At 46.5% G+C, this 19642-nt stretch overlaps 1 protein-coding gene across 2 annotated transcripts in view; it reads left to right on the forward strand.

Moving 5' to 3' along the window:
* LOC115102848 (kelch-like protein 24) overlaps positions 1-15854 on the forward strand; it is a 64188-nt gene extending 48334 nt beyond the window's left edge. For both annotated transcript variants that reach the window (XM_029623222.2, XM_029623221.2), the window contains 2 exons: positions 10624-10812; positions 11227-15854. In XM_029623222.2, the coding sequence (XP_029479082.1) occupies positions 10624-10812; positions 11227-11430 (393 nt within the window). In that variant the 3' untranslated portion in view covers positions 11431-15854. The remainder of the gene's footprint in view (positions 1-10623; positions 10813-11226) is intronic.
* Positions 15855-19642: the final 3788 nt, after the last annotated feature.

The raw sequence follows: 19642 nt of genomic DNA on the forward strand, positions 1-19642 counted from the left end.
CCTGAACAAAGCTTTTCCCAGCAAACATACCCACATTGGCCCAATGCGGACCAAAATATTGGCCCCATGTAGGCTGCCCACATTGGGCCGATGCTCTTTTTCTATTTAATATGAATGTATTTATTTAAATAATTTATTCATTACAATTTAGTTCAATGCATAAATTGCATAGTTTTCAAGCCTTAAAGTTATATAAGGAACATGATACATTGTATCAGAAATACAACCAAGTTGTTACTATCCTACATACATTTGGGTGATATTTATCATATACAGTGCATTCGGGAAGTATTCTGACTCCTTGACTTAAAAACATCCCCACAGCATAATGCTGCCACCCCCATGCTTCACCGTAGGGATGGTGCCAGGTTTCCTCCAGACATGATGCTTGGCACTCAGGCCAAAGAATTCAATCTTGGTTTTTTTCAGACCAGAGGATCTTGTTTCTCATGGTCTGAGAGTCCTTTAGGTGCCTTTTGGCAAACTCCAAGCGGGCTGTCATGTGCCTTTTACTGAGGAGTGGCTTCCATCTGGCCACTGTACCATGAAGGCATTTGGTGGAGTGCTGCAGAGGTGGTTGCCCTTCTGGAAGCTTCTCCCATCTCCACAGAGAAACTTTGGAGCTCTGTCAGAGTGACCATTGGGATCTTGGTCACCTCTCTGACCAAGGCCCTTCCCCCCCTGATTGCTCAGTTTTGCCACTGTGTTCTTGAGGACCTTCAATGCTGCAGAATTCTTTTGTACCCTTCCCCAGATCTGTGCCTCGACTCTATACTCCATGGACAATTCCTTCAACCTCATGGCTTGGTTTTTGCTCTGACATGCACTGTCAACTGTGGGACCTTTATATAGACTGGTGTGTGTCTTTTTAAATCATGTCCAATCAATTGAATTTACCACAGGTGGACTCCAATCAAGTTGTAGAAACATTTAGAAATTGAGCTCAGGTGCATCATGTTTCCATTGATCATCCTTATCAATGGAAACAGGATGCACCTGAGCTCAATTTCGAGTCTCATAGGAAAGGGTCTGAATACTTACAGTACCAGTCAAATGTTTGGACACACCTACTCATTCAAGGGTTTTTCTTTATTTTTGTACTATTTTTTACATTGTAGAATAATATTGAAGACATCAGAACTATGAAATAACACATATGGAATCTTGTAGTAACCAAGTAGTCACCTGGAATGCATTTCAATTAACAGGTGTGTCTTGTTAAAATTGTTAGAAGTTAATTTGTGGAATTTCTTTCCTTATTGCATTTGAGCCAGTCAGTTGTGTTGTGAAAAGGTAGGGGTGGTATATACAGAAGACAGCCCTATTTGGTAAAAGACCGAGTCCATATTATGGCAAGAACAGCTCAAATAAGCAAAGAGAAACGACAATCCATCATTACTTTAAAACATGGTCAGTCATTCTAGAAAAGTTTAAGAACTTTGAAAGTTTCCTCAACTGCAGTCGCAAAAACCATCAAGCGCTATGATGAAACTGGCTCTCATGAGGACTGCCACAGGAAACGAAGACCCAGGGTTATCTCTACTGCAGAGGATAAGTTCATTTAGAGTTATTGTACCAGCCTCAGAAATTGCAGCCCAAATAAATGCTTCACAGAGTTCAAGTAACAGACACATCTCAACATCAACTGTTCAGAGGAAACTGTGTGAATCAGGCCTTCATGATCGAATTGCTGCAAAGAAACCACAACTAAAGGACACAAATAATAAGAAGAGACTTGCTTGCGATTTTTGGTTTAAACCGCCGTGTCTGTGAGACGCAGAGTAGGTGAATGGATGATTTCCACATGTGTGGTTCCCACCGTGAAGCATGGAGGAGGTGGTATGATGGTGCTTTTCTGGTGACCCTGTCGGTGCGTCCAAACTTTTGACTGGTACTGTATGTATGTAAGGTATTTCTGTTTTTGTTCTTTAACACATTTGCAAAAATGTCTAAAAACCTGTTTTCACTTTGTCATTATGGGATATTGCGTGTAGATTGCTGAGGATTTTAAAAAATGTAATCCGTTTTAGAATAAAGCTCTAACGTAACAAAATGTGGAAAAAGTAAAATGGTGTGAATACTTTCCGAAGGCACTGTACCCTGTATACATCACATTTGACCCGTAATAAGACTCTCCAGTTAATGTGATGAAAGTCACATCTATGTGTGATGACCTGAGGTGGTGGGCCGGGTACAATAGAGCATTTCTGAGAGGATAAAAGATGTCCTTGAATACAGTGTCACAGAGATCATGCATCCATATACAGTAGATGGCATCAATGTTCTCCTCGTCGGACAAGTTTTAGATAGATACCAAACATGGCTGCAGTAGTATTACATATTCCAATAATCAGTCCGCTTGATACTGCAACAGAAAGACATTTTGGCCCCTCTGCAGGGGCAGGGCTGACTAGCCCCTACAAGTATTTTGTTGGGCCATTTGAGATGGGGCCAGAGGTGACAGACAGCACATAGTTCAGGGCTGAGCCTACAAAGAAAAACTGTTGAATTTCTCATATGTCAAATGCACTTATTTAAGTATGTTTAAAGACATCATCATTGGTAGTGTACAACATTAAAACTTTTTTTTTGACATCACACAAGACTTGAACTGGAATGACACTCTAAGTGACGGTTGCACAAAACAAACTGTATGCAAACCCAAATATTCTAATGAGCCCCCACTTCCTGCTGGGCTTGGTGTGGGCTAGCCTGTGTTGGGCTTGGTGTGGGCTAGTCCCTGCTGGGCTTGGTGTGGGCTAGCCTGTGTTGGGCTTGCTGTGGGCTAGTCCCTGCTGGGCTTGGTGTGGGCTAGCCTGTGTTGGGCTTGCTGTGGGCTAGTCCCTGTTGGGCTTGGTGTGGGCTAGCCTGTGTTGGGCTTGGTGTGGGCTAGCTTCTGTTGGGCTTGGTGTGGGCTAGCCTGTGTTGGGCTTGGTGTGGGCTAGTCCCTGCTGGGCTTGGTGTGGGCTAGCCTGTGTTGGGCTTGGTGTGGGCTAGTCCCTGCTGGGCTTGGTGTGGGCTAGCCTGTGTTGGGCTTGCTGTGGGCTAGTCCCTGTTGGGCTTGGTGTGGGCTAGCCTGTGTTGGGCTTGGTGTGGGCTAGCCTCTGTTGGGCTTGGTGTGGGCTAGCCTGTGTTGGGCTTGGTGTGGGCTAGCCTGTGTTGGGCTTGGTGTGGGCTAGCCTGTGTTGGGCTTGGTGTGGGCTAGCCTCTGTTGGGCTTGGTGTGGACTAGCCTGTGTTGGGCTTGGTGTGGGCTAGCCTGTGTTGGGCTTGGTGTGTGCCCACCTTTCCAATCTGAATACCCACATGGGGCCAATGGGGTCATGTTTTCTGAGGCCCTTCCTATTCCCCTATGTGTAATTTTCTAGTTTCCTTTGTCTCCTTGCCTATTTTACAGTCACCTCTTCACCTCTCTGTCTCTATGGAGGTCCGTGTAGGAGCGTAGGAGCCAAGTGTTTTAGCACTTGCTCAGTTTGTGACCATGAGAGATGAAGGCCAGAGAACAACTCATTAGAGAGCTGGCCGGACAGACAAATGAAGAACCCCAAGCCCAGGGGATCCCACCCCCTCTGAGCACCCCGTCTGTCAGCCCCCCTGATAGCCCTCCTGACAATGCCCCCACACCCACTGAAGACAAACACAAGTCACAGATTGTACTCCTTTTGTACTCAAACGGGAAATATATACAAGATAATTAACTTTTTCCCAAACACACTGTCACTAAACTCTGGTGTCCAAACACCCAGCACACCCTAGACCTTCTGTGTGGGGACAACCTAGGGTCACTCAGCCACATAATAATACACACAGGCACAAATGACCTGAACGCATAGCAGGAAAGGGTGGCCACAGCACTCAAGGGAGTGATTGAAAAAGCTTGGACAAGTGGTTATCTCCACCCTGTTACCACGAAAAGACTTCCACCCTGATACAATACAGCGGGTAAACGCAGGTATTTCCTGTGACTGTGCCTCAAAACCAAATGTTTACCTGGCCCACCACTACACCCTGGACTAGAACAGCCTTTATGACCAGGTCCACCTATAGGCAGCAGTGCCCACCACTCCACCCTGGACTAGAACAGCCTTTATGACCAGGTCCACCTATAGGCAGCAGTGCCCACCACTACACCCTGGACTAGAACAGCCTTTATGACCAGGTCCACCTATAGGCAGCAGTGCCCACCACTACACCCTGGACTAGAACAGCCTTTATGACCAGATCCACCAATAGGCAGCAGTGCCCACCACTACACCCTGGACTAGAACAGCCTTTATGACCAGGTCCACCTATAGGCAGCAGTGCCCACCACTACACCCTGGACTAGAACAGCCTTTATGACCAGGTCCACCTATAGGCAGCAGTGCCCACCACTACACCCTGGACTAGAACAGCCTCTATGACCAGATCCACCTATAGGCAGCAGTGCCCACCACTACACCCTGGACTAGAACAGCCTTTATGACCAGGTCCACCTATAGGCAGCAGTGCCCACCACTACACCCTGGACTAGAACAGCCTTTATGACCAGATCCACCTATAGGCAGCAGTGCCCACCACTCCACCCTGGACTAGAACAGCCTTTATGACCAGATCCACCTATAGGCAGCAGTGCCCACCACTACACCCTGGACTAGAACAGCCTTTATGACCAGGTCCACCTATAGGCAGCAGTGCCCACCACTACACCCTGGACTAGAACAGCCTTTATGACCAGGTCCACCTATAGGCAGCAGTGCCCACCACTACACCCTGGACTAGAACAGCCTCTATGACCAGATCCACCTATAGGCAGCAGTGCCCACCACTACACCCTGGACTAGAACAGCCTTTATGACCAGGTCCACCTATAGGCAGCAGTGCCCACCACTACACCCTGGACTAGAACAGCCTTTATGACCAGATCCACCTATAGGCAGCAGTGCCCACCACTCCACCCTGGACTAGAACAGCCTTTATGACCAGATCCACCTATAGGCAGCAGTGCCCACCACTACACCCTGGACTAGAACAGCCTTTATGACCAGGTCCACCTATAGGCAGCAGTGCCCACCACTACACCCTGGACTAGAACAGCCTTTATGACCAGATCCACCTATAGGCAGCAGTGCCCACCACTACACCCTGGACTAGAACAGCCTTTATGACCAGATCCACCTATAGGCAGCAGTGCCCACCACTCCACCCTGGACTAGAACAGCCTTTATGACCAGATCCACCTATAGGCAGCAGTGCCCACCACTCCACCCTGGACTAGAACAGCCTTTATGACCAGGTCCACCTATAGGCAGCAGTGCCCACCACTACACCCTGGACTAGAACAGCCTTTATGACCAGGTCCACCTATAGGCAGCAGTGCCCACCACTCCACCCTGGACTAGAACAGCCTTTATGACCAGATCCACCTATAGGCAGCAGTGCCCACCACTCCACCCTGGACTAGAACAGCCTTTATGACCAGGTCCACCTATAGGCAGCAGTGCCCACCACTACACCCTGGACTAGAACAGCCTTTATGACCAGATCCACCTATAGGCAGCAGTGCCCACCACTCCACCCTGGACTAGAACAGCCTTTATGACCAGATCCACCTATAGGCAGCAGTGCCCACCACTCCACCCTGGACTAGAACAGCCTTTTATGACCAGGTCCACCTATAGGCAGCAGTGCCCACCACTACACCCTGGACTAGAACAGCCTTTATGACCAGATCCACCTATAGGCAGCAGTGCCCACCACTACACCCTGGACTAGAACAGCCTTTATGACCAGGTCCACCTATAGGCAGCAGTGCCCACCACTACACCCTGGACTAGAACAGCCTTCATGACCAGATCCACCTATAGGCAGCAGTGCCCACCACTACACCCTGGACTAGAACAGCCTTTATGACCAGATCCACCTATAGGCAGCAGTGCCCACCACTACACCCTGGACTAGAACAGCCTTTATGACCAGATCCACCTATAGGCAGCAGTGCCCACCACTACACCCTGGACTAGAACAGCCTTTATGACCAGGTCCACCTATAGGCAGCAGTGCCCACCATTACACCCTGGACTAGAACAGCCTTTATGACCAGGTCCACCTATAGGCAGCAGTGCCCACCACTACACCCTGGACTAGAACAGCCTTCATGACCAGATCCACCTATAGGCAGCAGTGCCCACCACTACACCCTGGACTAGAACAGCCTTTATGACCAGATCCACCTATAGGCAGCAGTGCCCACCACTCCACCCTGGACTAGAACAGCCTTTTATGACCAGATCCACCTATAGGCAGCAGTGCCCACCACTACACCCTGGACTAGAACAGCCTTCATGACCAGATCCACCTATAGGCAGCAGTGCCCACCACTACACCCTGGACTAGAACTGCCTTTATGACCAGATCCACCTATAGGCAGCAGTGCCCACCACTCCACCCTGGACTAGAACAGCCTTTATGACCAGATCCACCTATAGGCAGCAGTGCCCACCACTACACCCTGGACTAGAACAGCCTTTATGACCAGATCCACCTATAGGCAGCAGTGCCCACCACTCCACCCTGGACTAGAACAGCCTCTATGACCAGGTCCACCTATAGGCAGCAGTGCCCACCACTACACCCTGGACTAGAACAGCCTTTATGACCAGATCCACCTATAGGCAGCAGTGTCCACCACTCCACCCTGGACTAGAACAGCCTTTTATGACCAGATCCACCTATAGGCAGCAGTGCCTACCACTACACCCTGGACTAGAACAGCCTTTATGACCAGGTCCACCTATAGGCAGCAGTGCCCACCACTACACCCTGGACTAGAACAGCCTTTATGACCAGATCCACCTATAGGCAGCAGTGTCCACCACTCCACCCTGGACTAGAACAGCCTTTTATGACCAGATCCACCTATAGGCAGCAGTGCCCACCACTCCACCCTGGACTTGAACAGCCTTTATGACCAGGTCCACCTATAGGCAGCACTGCCCACCACTCCACCCTGGACTAGAACAGCCTTTATGACCAGGTCCACCTATAGGCAGCAGTGCCCACCACTCCACCCTGGACTAGAATAGCCTTTATGACCAGATCCACCTATAGGCAGCAGTGCCCACCACTCCACCCTGGACTAGAACAGCCTTTATGACCAGGTCCACCTATAGGCAGCAGTGCCCACCACTCCACCCTGGACTAGAACAGCCTTTATGACCAGGTCCACCACTCCACTCTGGACTAGAACAGCCTTTATGACCAGGTCCACCTATAGGCAGCAGTGCCCACCACTCCACCCTGGACTAGAACAGCCTTTATGACCAGATCCACCTATAGGCAGCAGTGCCCACCACTCCATCCTGGACTAGAACAGCCTTTATGACCAGGTCCACCTATAGGCAGCAGTGCCCACCACTCCACCCTGGACTAGAACAGCCTTTATGACCAGGTCCACCACTCCACTCTGGACTAGAACAGCCTTTATGACCGGGTCCACCTATAGGCAGCAGTGCCCACCACTCCACCCTGGACTAGAACAGCCTCTATGACCAGATCCACCTATAGGCAGCAGTGCCCACCACTCCACCCTGGACTAGAACAGCCTTTATGACCAGATCCACCTATAGGCAGCAGTGCCCACCACTCCACCCTGGACTAGAACAGCCTTTATGACCAGGTCCACCTATAGGCAGCAGTGCCCACCACTCCACCCTGGACTAGAACAGCCTTTATGACCAGGTCCACCTATAGGCAGCAGTGCCCAACTTCACCAAGACCCTAAAGGACATCGCCCATCAACCGCAGCCCCAACACTTCACACAGAAGCAACAGATCAACAGACACCCTGCCCAGACCAGCGGAACCACAGCACCACCAGCCACACCCCCACCCCCCAAACCAACCATGCCCAAACCCCTTATAGGCCCCCTCAGATCAGACCTATGCCCTTCCTGCCCACCCCATGCCCCCCACACCCGCAAAGAGGGCCTCAACATGAAAGTCACACATAAACCCAGGCCGTGAGTAGGCATACAGTCCCAACCCCCATGCGTACACTAGCCCAAGCCAATGGCATGTACCAGCTGCTCAGCAGGCTCTGCTCACAGTTACTGGTCTGAGGTCAAGTCATACGACTAACAACATTGGACACTTTATGGAACACAAAAGCCTTCGCCCTCTCATCGAGGCCTGAGGTCATCTGCCTTTGGCCTAAAGAGCAGGAACTTGGACTTCTCCAAAGAAATTAGAAATACAGACATTGCCATGCTGGTTGCCCTCTAGGTTACAGAGAGCTGGTAGTCCCATCCACCAAACTACCAGGTGTGAAACAGGGAAGGGACTCAGGGGCACCCGAAAAGCAGCACCTAAAATTGATAAAAGGGGAAGGGAGAAAAAGGAGGAAAAGGGGGAGGTAAAAGAGATGGAGGGTTTTGCTTCCAGCCTTCACAGTGTCTAGGACCAGATGCAGACCACAGAACAACATTTGCATAATCTTGCCTTAAATTCCAGCGCTGACTTCCGTCAACTGACAGATATATTTCAGCATTTAAGTCAAATAAAAAACATGAGCTGGCGCACACCCAGAGAAAATGATTTCATGTTGAGGTGCTGACTAACAGCGAATAAACTGTAAGCTACAACAATAAAGAGAGTCGCGCACTCGTCGAGAAGGCACAGTGATGCCGAAACGTTGGTGATTTACCCAATAAATGACTGGGAGTTTATATATAGAGTGTGCGACTCTCTTTATTTTTATAGCATTTAAATTAACCCAGGGATGTACACTGAGTGTACAAAACATTTGGAACACCTTCCTAATATTGAGTTGCAACCCCCTTTTGCCCTCAGAACAGCCTCAATTTGTCTGCATGAACTACAAGGCTTCTCACAGTTGTGTCAAATTGTCTGGATGCCCTTTGGGTTGTTGACCGTTCTTGGTATACATGAAAAAGGGAAAGGAGAGCCGCACACTCTAGGAGCTCAGATGCAATAATTGAATAACCAACGTTTCGACAGACAAGCTGTCTTCATCAGGGTATAATGACCATTCTTGATGAAAAACCCAGCAGCGACACACTCAAAGCGGTGCGCATGGCACCTATTACCATACCCCGTTCAAAGGCACCTATTACCATACCCCGTTCAAAGGCACCTATTACCATACCCCGTTCAAAGGCACCTATTACCATACCCCGTTCAAAGGCACCTATTACCATACCCCGTTCAAAGGCACCTATTACCATACCCCGTTCAAAGGCACCTATTACCATACCCCGTTCAAAGGCACCTATCACCATACCCCGTTCAAAGGCACCTATAACCATACCCCGTTCAAAGGCACCTATTACCATACCCCGTTCAAAGGCAACTAATACCATACCCCGTTCAAAGGCAACTATTACCATACCCCGTTCAAAGGCACCTATTACCATACCCCGTTCAAAGGAAACTAATACCATACCCCGTTCAAAGGCACCTATTACCATACCCCGTTCAAAGGCACCTATTACCATACCCCGTTCAAAGGCACCTATTACCATACCCTGTTCAAAGGCACCTACTACCATACCCCGTTCAAAGGTACCTACTACCGTACCCTGTTTAAAGGCACCTACTACCGTACCCCGTTCAAAGGCACCTACTACCGTACCCCGTTCAAAGGCACCTATTACCATACCCCGTTCAAAGGCACCTACTACCATACCCCGTTCAAAGGCACCTACTACCATACCCCGTTCAAAGGCACCTATTACCATACCCCGTTCAAAGGCAACTATTACCATACCCCGTTCAAAGGCACCTATTACCATACCCTGTTCAAAGGCACCTATTACCATACCCCATTCAAAGGCACCTACTACCATACCCCGTTCAAAGGCACCTACTACCATACCCCTTTCAAAGGCACCTATTACCATACCCCGTTCAAAGGCACGTACTACCATACCCCGTTCAAAGGCACCTACTACCATACCCCGTTCAAAGGCACCTACTACCATACCCCGTTCAAAGGCACCTATTACCATACCCCGTTCAAAGGCAACTATTACCATACCCCGTTCAAAGGCACCTATTACCATACCCCGTTCAAAGGCACCTATTACCATACCCCATTCAAAGGCACCTACTACCATACCCCGTTCAAAGGCACCTACTACCATACCCCTTTCAAAGGCACCTATTACCATACCCCGTTCAAAGGCACGTACTACTATACCCCGTTCAAAGGCACCTATTACCATACCCCGTTCAAAGGCACCTATTACCATACCCCGTTCAAAGGCACTTTTGTCTTGTCCATTCACCCTCTGAATGGCACACATAAACAATCCATGTCTCAATTCTCTCAAGGCTTAAAAATCCTTCTTTAACCTGTCTCCTCCCCTTCATCTACACTGATTGAAGTGGATAAAACAGGTGACATCAATAAGGGATCACCTGGTCAGTCTATGTCAGGGAAAGAGCAGTGTATAAATCTGTTTCTTAGTGTTTCACCAAGACAGTAAATGTTGTACTTCATAAGGTTTTCATGCATTATGTTCTGAGTCTAATTATCCTTTCAAAGCTATATTTCATACCAGACTTTTTCAAACCAAAAATAATCAATCAATCATTAATCACTCAATCCACGTGATCTCTCTAGGTCCAGTGCTATGATCCAGAGGCAGACACCTGGGCGCTAAGGACAAGCATCCCCATCGCTAAGCGCTGCATCACGGCGGTCTCCCTGAACAACCTGATCTATGTGTCAGGTGGTCTAACCAAGTCTATCTTCTGCTACGACCCTGCGGAGGACTACTGGATGCACGTGGTACACACCTTCAGCAAACAGGTAATTATTTCATTTATGGCACAGAGACACTGGAAATTCTGTTTCATTTCTACTTCAGAGCTGCTATGAGGTTTTGCACGTAACAATGGTCTATGAAAACAAATACAATGTTGACCTTACATCATAACTGGAGCTTTTTGATTTCACAAAAATAAGTTGTTTTTGTTTTGTCAAGCCCCCGATAAGTCAACCGTGGTGAGGCATATTTCGCTGACTCTCTCGCTCTCTCTCTCTCTCTCTGTCTCTTGCTCTCTCCTTTCCTCTCTCTCTCTCTCTCTCTCTCTCTCTCTCTCTGTCTCTTGCTCTCTCCTTTCCCTCTCGCTCACTCTCTCTCCTTTCCCTCTCGCTCGCTCAATCTCTCTCTCTCTCTCTCTCTCTCTCTCTCTCTCTCTCTCTCTCTCTGTCTCTCTCCAGGAGAGCTGTGGAATGTCGGTGTGTAATGGGAAGATCTTCATCCTGGGTGGGCGGGGTGAGAACGGCGAGGCCTCTGACTCCATCCTGTGTTACGACCCGGCAACGGGCATCATCACCGGCGTGGCGGCCATGCCTCGCCCCATCTCTTACCACGGCTGTGTCACCATCCATCGTTACAACGAGAAGTTCCACCACCGGCCCTGACCCCACAATCACACACACAAACACACAGGCTTGTACATAAACATGCTTTAAAAGACATTCACTCACACAAAAAGATTCTTCAAAAACGCGCTCTCTAAAAAGGGTGCAGATAGACATGCACACACTGTCAACCCTTTTTTTTCCTCTCAAGAAGCAACTCATTTAGAAATTCAGACCACAGCCCCAGTTTCAGTTTCACTTGTTTCCTTATTGTCCCATGAAGCAACACTCTGGTGCTGGTATTGTGGTATTCCTGGTATGCCTCCAGACACCACTAGGTCTGTGTTTAGATAGAGCCTTCATGGAGCCCGTGGCAGGATCAGATCAGAGCAGGCAGACATGCGCCAGGGTTGTGGCGGTCACGACATTTTGTCGGCCGGTGATTTTCAAGCAAATAACTGCCGGTGTCACGGTAATTAACCGTTAATTAACATAAACACATTTAGCATCTCCTGGCTTCCACTCATAGCCTACAAGCCACTGATGCAGACCTTTGGAATATATACATTTTTTTAAAGTCTTAATAAATCCATTTAATATGGCCTACACCTTCACAATTAATCCATAATTTATTTTAGACAGGTCTAAAGAAACATGATATGAAGAAACCACCATTCTCAAAAGTGACCGCAAATGTGATTATGATTGTAATACTTTATTATCTTCCCCAAACTTGGAACTCACAAGCAGCCTATGTATGTCAGTTAACATATAGGCCTATGGGCTAGGCTACATTAGGTGTGATACTAACCTTATCAAAACATATAGGCCTATGGGCTAGGCTACATTAGGTGTGATACTAACCTTATCAAAACATATAGGCCTATGGGCTAGGCTACATTAGATGTGATACTAACCTTATCAAAACATATAGGCCTATGGGCTAGGCTACATTAGGTGTGATACTAACCTTATCAAAACATATAGGCCTATGGGCTAGGCTACATTAGGTGTGATACTAACCTTATCAAAACATATAGGCCTATGGGCTAGGCTACATTAGGTGTGATACTAACCTTATCAAAACATATAGGCCTATGGGCTAGGCTACATTAGGTGTGATACTAACCTTATCAAAACATATAGGCCTATGGGCTAGGCTACATTAGGTGTGCGACTATGATTTGAAAAAGTCGCCAAAAAAAAGCATGCACTGTTTCTTGTCTTACTGGACACACTGGGCATCATTCACAAGTCATAATACACCATTCACAAGTGATAATATTGTTATCAGACTATTCTTAATTTGTTATCAGACTATTCTTAATTTTTGTCTTTACTGTACATATACTAAATAATATATGTGTGAAATTAGTTTTGATTTTATCATACACTTGTCTCAGAACAGGGACAGGGGAAAAAATGTGTCATCTATGTACTTAAATAGCGAATGGAGGACTCTTTTCCCCTGGTTAATTTTCATGCCTGCCGGGTAGGCTGTACTCCTGTTGTAAAGAGCAGCAATGTGCTTAATATTAGGAAGGTTGAGAAATACATTTAGTAGGCCTAGTCTATAGAAAACTGATGGGAGCCTCCTCTTTTTAGTAGAAGCCATCACTCTGTTTTCTCACACAATTGCATAGCCTATAGAAATGTTGCGCAGCGTGAGCTCATGGTCTCTCATGAAGTGTTTGATTTGATTTTCCGATCACATTTGCATTGATGTTAGAGTGATTATAGGGACAATAGAGTGCTGAGTACCAGGCAGTTAGCAAGTTTGGTAGGCTACTAATGACCACCAGCAGCATCAGAGCGCAGTTTTGGAGAAGCCTAGTTACCATGAGTCACGTGGAATTTGACTGCGGTCATGACTTGTGAACGGCGGTACAGCGGTAATATGGTCACTGTAACAGCCCCAGACATGCCTAGCAGAAGTGTGTAGGCCACATGCATTCTTGTGCCAGTAGCAGCTCCTCATCTCCTCTTCCTAAGAACCAGAGAGAGTCTCTATCTGCACATCAAAGAACACTTTGATGGACAGATAGGAAGTCGTGATAGTGGATGAAACAAAGTGTTGCTTTTAGAGATTATCTCCTTAATCTTCCGGTGTTCAGGTGGAAAAGTACTGACAGATAGTGAATTGTGATAGTGAACAGGAAAGCTTTGATTCGGACTTGAGAGAAATTCATAGGAATCTGCCACTGATTGACAAGGGGTGGTACAGTAATTCTTAGAACCCAGTTTTAAAAGGCAATATGCATTCCAACCATCTTAAAATGGAAATTGGAACAGTATCACAGAATGTATCAAGCACCTGGATGCCAGAGGGTAGGAATGTGGTTCCATGACTTCAATTTGATATGTCGTTAAGCAGTGATTGTTTGGTATAAAACAAAAGAAGCTGGCCTATGCTTATCCAAAAACAGAGGCCATGTCCAAATAGAACGAAACGTCTTCTTTTCATTGTCTTCTTTTGTCTCATTGCCACTCATTTCAAATGACATTCATTTTAGGAAGCGACCTCCTGCTGTGGTCTGAACTCTGATTCCGCTGACTCCCATTTCCTTTTCCTGTTAGAGGTTCCCTTACTTACTCTTTCCATATCATCTCTTTCCTCTTCTCATATCCTACCTCTTATCACTGACACTTTCATCATAATTCCCTTGAATCTTTGCTATACACACACACACACACACACTGATTTTTTTGTTGTTGTTCAATTTATTAAATTATATTTGTCTTTTTGACTTTGGATATGTGTGCTGATTTTATACCTTGTGCTTGGTGGTGTGCTTGTTGCTACATAGAGTTTAGATAGTTGGTTTGGATGTTGGGTGTGTGGGTGATTTAGTCAATATCAGCAGGGCCGTTTTCTAGCATTTTGGGGGCCCAAAGCGAGATTTGGTTTGCAGAGAGCAAATGTTGCATTATTAAAGCAAATTTCATGCAGTTCTCCACATTTTGCCATGGGTTGGGGGCCCAATAGCGGCCGCTTATGTCGCGTGTGCCTAGAAACAGCACTCGATATCAGATGCCTTAGTAGATGAAATCTCAAAGACTGTTATAAGTGAGTGGTATATTGGGTGATTTTTATTATATGTAAACCAGTTATAGCTTTATATCATAACAGTCTGTTTACTATTGTGCTGCTTACCCAGTGGCCTTGCCTCATATATGCAAATTCTATAGAACTCTGTGCCATACATAGACAATGGCACCTCTCACCTGTATACTCATACAATGTATAGCTCATGTACACAATGTAGCTCGGGGTAACCATGGAAACCTCCAGGTGTGTGTGTCGTTGGCTTTACCGAGCTGACACCTGTGTATTAACTCACAGGATATGATTGATTGGCAGGTGTGATGGTGGTAATTGTAAGTCTTGATTCTGGTCAGTAAAATATTATTTTGTGTCGTTAGAATAAGAGATGAATTGCTGTGAATTGATGTATTGCTGTGATACGGTGACGTTGAGGCTTTCTCTTTGCCACGTTTTTATTCAAATGTTCTGTCATCCTTGTTTGCATGTGGTTTGCGTCTTTTTGCTGTTTTTTTTTGTATCCAAGAGCCCCAATTGTGCACTTTTACTATTATATCACAATGTAAATATGATTTTTTTAAATTTCCTTTTATTACTGTATCAGTAAATGCTATTTGCTTTCATGTGACGTATGTGAGTGGGGTGAATGGAGCCTGTCAGCGCCTCGTACTGGTCTGCCTGCTATTGCTGTGGGTCCCCACAAATAGCACAACTATAATATGTCAGATCAAGATCAACACAGGGAGAGAAAGAGGGGGAGGGGGGGGGGTAGAGGAACATGCACTACGTTATTGGGTCAAGGGTAAGGAACTGTTTTGTTTCTCAATTATGTTTTTACTAAATAAATCAAAAGTGAAAGAAAATGTGAGGCATGTTACTAGCTTAATCTGCATTCCAGTGTTTTGTTGAGCGAGAGAGACTTGTTGTTTCTTGTTGTGTTGGCGAATGCTGGGATTGTGTGTGTTGTTGATGAGTGATGGTTGTTTTTGACAGTCTGCCACCGGTAAGTCGTCTGCTCTATATTGGATGACTCTCAAGGGGAGAAGTGATTGAAGGATGTAAATGCAGAGGCATTTGGCCCAGATCAAATCCCTAAGGTGATGTTTTGAACTTGCTTTCGTGGGAACCCTGAATTTGAGCTATGGATTGATGAATTTGTATAGCCTACAGTACTTGTGTACAAGATGAGGGCTCGTTCCACCTAGAGAATGCAATCCTTTGTGCCTGGAATAAGACAATATTGGATTAAAATCTGTCTTTCTGATATTAAGGAAACAACATTAAATTGAAGTATGTATGATGTGATATTCAAATCTCTCTTTCGCCTTGGTTCTTCTGTTTCTTCTGAAAATGAGCGTGGACTGTCTGAGCTATAGTATGTCGGACTGTAATTGCTGGCTTGTGTAAATGAAGCATCAATAAAGTTATTCTCTATACTGAACGTGGTGTGCAGTTCTTATATGACATATTGCAATACAATACAGTGGGGCAAAAAAGTATTTAGTCAGGCACCAATTGTGCAAGTTCTCCCACTTAAAAAGATGAGAGAGGTCTGTAATGTTCATCATAGGTACACTTCAACTATGACAGACAAAATGAGAAAGAAAATCACATTGTAGGATTTTTAATGAATTTATTTGCAAATTATGGTGGAAAATAAGTATTTGGTCATCTACAAACAAGCAAGATGTCTGGCTCTCACAGACCTGTAACTTCTTCTTTAAGAGGCTCCTCTGTCCTCCACTCGTTAACTGTATTAATGGCACCTGTTTGAACTTGTTATCAGTTTAAAAGACACCTGTCCACAACCTCAAACAGTCACACTCCAAACTCCACTATGGCCAAGACCAAAGAGCTGTCAAATGACACTAGAAACAAAATTGTACACCTGCACCAGGCTGGGAAGACTGAATCTGCAATAGGTAAGCAGCTTGGTTTGAAGAAATCAACTGTGGGAGCAATTAGGAAATGGAAGACATACAAGACCACTGATAATCTCACTCGATCTGGGGCTTCACCCGTTTGGTCAAAATGATCACAAGAACGGTGAGCAAAAATCCCAGAATTACAAGGGGGGGACCTAGTGAATGACCTGGGACCAAAGTAACAAAGCCTACCATCAATAACACACTACGCCGCAAGGGACCCAAATCCTGCAGTGCCAGACATGTCCCCCTGCTTAAGCCAGTACATGTCCAGGCCCGTCTGAAGTTTGCTAGAGAGCATTTGGATGATCCAGAAGAAGATTGGGAGAATGTCATATGGTTAGATGAAACCAAAATATAACTTTTTGGTAAAAGCTCAACTCGTCGTGTTTGGAGGACAAAGAATGCTGAGTTGCATTCAAAGAACACCATACCTACTGTGAAGCATGGGGGTGGAAACATCATGCTTTGGGGGTGTTTTTCTGCAAAGGGACCAGGACGACTGATCCGTATAAAGGAAAGAATGAATGGGGCCATGTATCGTGAGATTTTGAGTGAAAACCTCCTTCCATCAGCAAGGGCATTGAAGATGAAACGTGGCTGGGTCCCAAACACACCGCCCGGGCAACGAAGGAGTGGCTTCGTAAGAAGCATTTTAAGGTACTGGAGTGGCCTAGCCAGTCTCCAGATCTCAACCCCATAGAAAATCTTTGGAGCGAGATGAAAGTCCGTGTTGCCCAGCAACAGCCCCAAAACATCACTGCTCTAGAGGAGATCTGCATGGAGGAATGGGCCAGAATACCAGCAACAGTGTGTGAAAACCTTGTGAAGACTTACAGAAAACGTTTGACCTCTGTCATTGCCAACAAAGAGTATATAACAAAGTATTGAGAAACTTTTGTTATTGACCAAATACTTATTTTCCACCATAATTTGCAAATAAATTCATTAAAAATCCTACGATGTGATTTTCTGGATTTTTTTCTCATGTTGTCTGTCATAGTTGAAGTGTACCTATGATGAAAATTACAGGCCTCTCACATCTTTTTAAGTGGGAGAACTTGCACAATTGGTGGCTGACTAAGATACTTTTTTGCCCCACTGTATAACATACCATAGTTTAAAAAACATCAGTGGCAGCAATACTATGGTATAGTGCAAATGTAGTAGATAAAACAAGCCATACATGTTGGTAGTGTGAAACTATGCTGTCTTATAAGCACAGTGATCAGAATAATGTAAAGATATTTACCTGCCTGACTACCACCTACAGACTGGAGCAGAGGAATTACACTAGTATTAAACACTATACAGGCTATTACAGTGGTGTTTACCTGTCAATCATCTAAGGGAAGTTGCCTAGGGGAGAAGTAACACGGAAATGCCTTATCACATTTCAATCACATTATGACAGCAAAATACAGTGCATTTGGAAAGCATTCAGACTGCTTGACTCTTTACACATTGTGTTACGTTACTGCTATCATGTTTCAGGTAAGTCCCAGATGCAGGAACGTCGAACTAACAACAGTTTATTAATCCGACAGGTCAAGGGTAGGCAGGGGACAGTAATCCAGACAGGTGGGTTAAAGGTAGAGGACGGCAGGCAGGCTAAGGGTAGGCAGAGGTCAGTAATCCAGACAGGTGGGTTAAAGGTAGAGGACGGCAGGCAGGCTCAGGGTAGGCAGGGGACAGTAATCCAGACAGGTGGGTTAAAGGTAGAGGACGGAAGGCAGGCTCAGGGCAGGCAGGGGACAGTAATCCAGACAGGTGGGTTAAAGGTAGAGGACGGCAGGCAGGCTCAGGGTAGGCAGAGCTCAGTAATCCAGACAGGTGGGTTAAAGGTAGAGGACGGCAGGCAGGCTCAGGGCAGGCAGGGGACAGTAATCCAGACAGGTGGGTTAAAGGTACAGGATGGCAGGCATGCTCAGGGTAGGCAGAGTTCAGTGATCCAGACAGGTGGGTTAAAGGTAGAGGACGGCAGGCAGGCTTAGGGTAGGCAGAGTTCAGTTATCCAGATAGGTGGGTTAAAGGTACAGGACGGCAGGCAGACTCAGGCTCAGGGTAGGCAGAGTTCAGTGATCCAGACAGGTGGGTTAAAGGTAGAGGACGGCAGGCAGGCTCAGGGTAGGCAGAGTTCAGTGATCCAGATAGGTGGGTTAAAGGTAGAGGACGGCAGGCAGGCTCAGGGTAGGCAGAGTTCAGTTATCCAGATAGGAGGGTTAAAGGTACAGAACGGTAGGCAGAGTTCAGTGATCCAGACAGGTGGGTTAAAGGTACAGGACGGCAGGCAGACTCAGGCTCAGGGTAGACAGAGTTCAGTTATCCAGATAGGAGGGTTAAAGGTACAGAACGGCAGGCAGACTCAGGGTAGGCAGGGGACAGTAATCCAGACAGGTGGGTTAAAGGTAGAGGACGGCAGGCAGGCTCAGGGTAGGCATAGTTCAGTGATCCAGACAGGTGGGTTAAAGGTAGAGGACGGCAGGCAGGCTTAGGGTAGGCAGAGTTCAGTTATCCAGATAGGTGGGTTAAAGGTACAGGACGGCAGGCAGACTCAGGCTCAGGGTAGGCAGAGTTCAGTGATCCAGACAGGTGGGTTAAAGGTAGAGGACGGCAGGCAGGCTCAGGGTAGGCAGAGTTCAGTGATCCAGATAGGTGGGTTAAAGGTAGAGGACGGCAGGCAGGCTCAGGGTAGGCAGAGTTCAGTTATCCAGATAGGTGGGTTAAAGGTAGAGGACGGCAGGCAGACTCAGGGTAGGCAGAGTTCAGTTATCCAGATAGGTGGGTTAAAGGTAGAGGACGGCAGGCAGACTCAGGGTAGGCAGAGTTCAGTTATCCAGATAGGTGGGTTAAAGGTAGAGGACGGCAGGCAGACTCAGGGTAGGCAGAGTTCAGTTATCCAGATAGGTGGGGTACAGGTAGAGGACGGCAGGCAGGCTCAGGCTCAGGGCAGGCAGAAAAACCGGGAAAACAGGAACAATCGAGAGACAGGAACAGAGGGAAAAAACACTGGTAGGCTTGACGAAACAAAACAAACTGGCAACAGATAAACAGAGAACACAGGTATAAATGCTCAGCGGATAATGGGGAAGATGGGCAACACCTGGAGGGGGGTGGAGACAATCACAAAGACAGGTGAAACAGATCAGGGTGTGACAACAGCCTTATTCTAAAATGGAATAAATAATTGTTTTTACTCATCAATCTACACACATTACCCCATAATGACAGAGTGAAAACAGGTTTTTAGAAATCTTTGCAAATGTATTACAAATAAAAACAGAAATGTTATTTACATAAGTAT

This window comes from Oncorhynchus nerka, linkage group LG20, assembly GCF_034236695.1.
Source record: "Oncorhynchus nerka isolate Pitt River linkage group LG20, Oner_Uvic_2.0, whole genome shotgun sequence".
In the NCBI taxonomy this organism is placed as follows: Eukaryota; Metazoa; Chordata; class Actinopteri; order Salmoniformes; family Salmonidae; genus Oncorhynchus; species Oncorhynchus nerka.